Source organism: Pterocles gutturalis, unplaced genomic scaffold (genome assembly GCF_000699245.1).
Source record: "Pterocles gutturalis isolate BGI_N339 unplaced genomic scaffold, ASM69924v1 scaffold8097, whole genome shotgun sequence".
In the NCBI taxonomy this organism is placed as follows: Eukaryota; Metazoa; Chordata; class Aves; order Pterocliformes; family Pteroclidae; genus Pterocles; species Pterocles gutturalis.
In genome coordinates this window covers 1-3,607 of record NW_010110205.1, presented here as the reverse complement: position 1 = coordinate 3,607, position 3,607 = coordinate 1, and the positions used below count along the sequence as shown (strand labels likewise).

Below are 3,607 nucleotides of genomic sequence, written 5' to 3'. Positions count from 1 at the left end.
CGGGTCCCTCATGCCACCGTAGGGTTGGGCCATCCCTTCCGTCTCGGTGAAATACGGGTGGAGAAGACAAACCCCAACTCTTCTGGGGAATGAGTGGAGTGAGAAGTGCTGCTGATGCTTCTAACACCCCGAGCTCTTGCTGGCTACAGACAGCTTTTGCTTAAGTCCTGGGTTATCTCACCATTTGGGAAGCAGATCATGGAATTGTTTAGGTTGGAAAGGACCTTAAAGCCCACCCAGTGCCACCCCCTGCCATGGGCAGGGACACCTCCCACCAGCCCAGGTTGCCCAAAGCCTCATCCAGCCTGGCCTTGAACCCCTCCAGGGATGGGGCATCCACAGCTTCTCTGGGCACCCTGGGCCACTGCCTCACCCCCCGCACAGGAAAACATTTCTTCCCTATATCCAATCTAAATCTGCCCTCTTCCAGTTTAAAATCCATTACCCCTCGTCCTGTCGCTACATGCCCTTGTAAAAAAAGTCCCTCCCCAGCTTTCCTTTAGCGGATGCTCTTGACTTAAAAGGTCATTTTTCCTGTCCTTACACCTCCGTTGCTTCTCCTACACCCTGATCTTGCAGCAGCAATCCCAGAGGGCACCATGCCCTGGGACCTCTGTGCTCCTACGTGTGACGTGTTCTCACCTGGTGTGTTGCAGATCGTAGATCTCCTGCTCACGCACGGCGCCGACGTGAACATGGCAGACAAGCAGGGGCGGACGCCGCTGATGATGGCCGCGTCCGAGGGACATCTGGGCACGGTGGAGTTTCTTCTTGCACAAGGTTAGAGCACGCGCTTGGACGTGTGTTGGAGACCGGCCCCGGCGAGTCCCGCCGCGCTGTGTCCTGCACAGCTGGAGGTTGTACCGTCGGGTGGGGATTGTGATCCCACTGCTGGGTCAGGTGGTGGGAGAGGTTCTCAGCATCACCTCCAGCTTGTTGGAGAACAAGAACAGTCCTAGCGTGAACCTTGGCTTGCTGTTTGGTTGCCTGTGTTTGGTGCTCACAGCCTCCAACCCACGCATTTGAGTTAGAAAATAAAATAACATCTCCCAGGTGCTTTGAGCACGGAGTTAAGAATATGCTCTTGAACCATGAGCTTTCCCCTTAGACAAAAAAAATCACCAGACGCTGCGATTGAACCGTCAGCATCGCCGTGGAACAGGCAGCAAGGCTCAGCCGCAGGAGCAGGGTTTGGGACGCGTTTTAACACTTCTCTTCTTAGTGCTCGTATTGTTGCCCACGCTTTGACACCAACACCAGCAGGAGGGTAAGGGGCAAGGATTTGGTGCATTTGTTGAAAATAAAACAGAATTGTTTTGGAGATAGCCTGCTCTTCAGCTTTGCACTCAGAGATTCACTTTGCTCCCTACTGTCGGTGTCTGATAACTCTCCTTCCCTGGGAGTTCTCAGTCACCAGGAACATGTTTCAGTTTTACTCGTTCCTGCTGTACGTCTTCAAGGTGAGGCAGAACAGCCTGCCTGCAGCCGGTGTGAACACAACGTTCATGCTGTACATGTTCAAGGTGAGGCTGAACGACCTGCCTGCAGCCGGTGTGAACACGATTATTTCTTATTTCTGTAGTTCCTTAGAGACTTTTTTTTTTTTTAACAAATAGCCAATGTTTTTTGGGTCATTTTCCATTATTTTGGGGGGCTAGAAATAGCATTTAATTCTTGTATTGTTGTTTGATGTCTTTATTTCAGGTAAGATCCCTCTTTGGGAAGGGATATTTTCTTCATATCGTAAGTGACTGTGTCTGACCTCGTAGCCGAAATGTGAGGCACTAGAGTATTTTACGTAGTAGCTGTAAGAATATTTTTTCACTGTAAAATTGCCAGGCTGCCAAGAACAAGTTTTTCGTTGCCTGTCTGTCTGTCCTGAGCCACAGGCCAGCGGGATCCTCGCTGTGAAGTGCTGTCACCTGCGGAGGGATGTGACAAAGATCAGTTGGAACCATGAGCTTCTTAGGAATTCATTCAATCATTTTTTTTCTGACGTTAGAGTTTTTTAAAAATTTCAAATTAACACTCTCCATGTTTGAGTTGGAACGTGGCCCCTTCTGCAGCTTGGATCTGTGTAAAAGGCTTAAAATAAGTGATTTTTTTTTCTTAAAATATTTTTTTTTTTTGGACGAATTTGCGAACTGTTCATGTTGCTTAAGACTGGTTCAGGGAGGCTAAAAATAATAATCTCATCTTGGCTATGGGATCACCAGCAAAGGCACATCATATTTCCCTGGCTCTTTGGACACTGAGAGCCCAAGAAGTCAGAAATACAAAAATCTTTTTTACTTTACAAGGTCTGTTCTTCTAAATAGCTTCATAAACTCCACCAGTGTGCTATGACACATGGTCCTGGAAAGTTAGGTCGAGCCTGGGCAGAGCACGGTGATAGCTGGTGTATTTTAATTAAAACGACTTTGACAGTCCTGTTCAATGTTTCATTAAAATCAAAGTGTGTGAATCATAAGCCATAAGCATTAATTAGTGTGTTGCAAAGCAAATCTCATTTGACTGTACTTGATTAACACAGTAAGCATTTGTAAACACTCCTTATTAACGGAGTTGCAGTCATCAATCAATTTGAAATCCAAATTTTTAGAGTTACCCACCGCTCCCGCTGAACACCCAGAAGTACCGGCCGTGTGAACAGGGAGGTTCCTTGGACACAGCTCTGCTAACGCCGGTGTTTGCACGGATCTGTGTTACACAAAGCAAAATAATCCTTGATGCTCATTCCATTTGGAGAGAACTTGATTCTGAATCTCTTTTTCCTGCAAAAATCAATCCCGTGATGTTTTTGTTACGTTGGGGTGCGTGGGGGTAACCCTGCCTGGGCACCGCAGCTTTGGGTGCATCCTCTGGACAGAAAGGATCCGACCATCCTGGCCACTCCTGGCTTCTTTTTGATGCTCCAAGTCTCAATTTTTTTTTTTTCTCTATCTGGATAGATAGTGCCTGCTGGATATCCTATTAAATCATAAACTCTTGCATTTAGCCAGTTAATTTTTTTTAGGGAAGGCGCAGCCCAGCCTTTCCCAGGAGCAAGCTGGGTTTACCCAGACCCTTCCCACGGCAGCAGGGATCGATCCCATGAGGTCACCTTGAGCCACTTGCCCTCGGAGCCATCAGTGTTCCATGTCTGGATGCCTTAGTGCTGGGGGGGTCGGAGATCCCAAAGGAGCAGAAGACGACGGCAGGGTCAAGCAGAGGTTCTGCTGGAGCCACGGCTGCGTCGGGAGCTCAGCGTGCCCAGCCTGCCACGGAGCAGCGTTTTCACATTTCTGAAGTGTTGGGTGTTGTCCACTCCCTTGGACCTTCAGCTCGTGTTGCTGCAGCGATACCCCGGCGTCCGTGCGTATCACCCTGTGGTGTGTCTCTTCCACTGGCCTGGGGAAGGAGTGGGAAGGTTGAGCGATGGTGTGGCTTTCCAGCCTTCCCTCTTCTTGCTGGAGCTTCCTCACCTGCTCCAGAAGAGTCAGAGTGAAAACATGAGAGAAGACTTTGGTGGTTTGATCGCAAGAAAATGGCTGGTACAAATAAGAAGGAATTAAATGAGGTTTCATCCTGCTTTGGTGAGCAGAAGTTGGCCTTGGGTCAGTTGAGG

The 3,607-nt window shown here is 48.7% G+C and overlaps 1 protein-coding gene across 1 annotated transcript in view; it reads left to right on the top strand.

Annotated features, from left to right (window-relative positions):
- Positions 1-785, top strand: part of TANC2 (tetratricopeptide repeat, ankyrin repeat and coiled-coil containing 2) — a gene marked incomplete at its 5' end in the record, with an annotated part of 54,518 nt that extends 53,733 nt beyond the window's left edge. The window contains one exon of the mRNA XM_010073249.1: positions 594-785. Within this exon, the coding sequence (XP_010071551.1) occupies positions 594-785 (192 nt within the window). The remainder of the gene's footprint in view (positions 1-593) is intronic.
- Between the last annotated feature and the right edge of the window lie 2,822 nt (positions 786-3,607).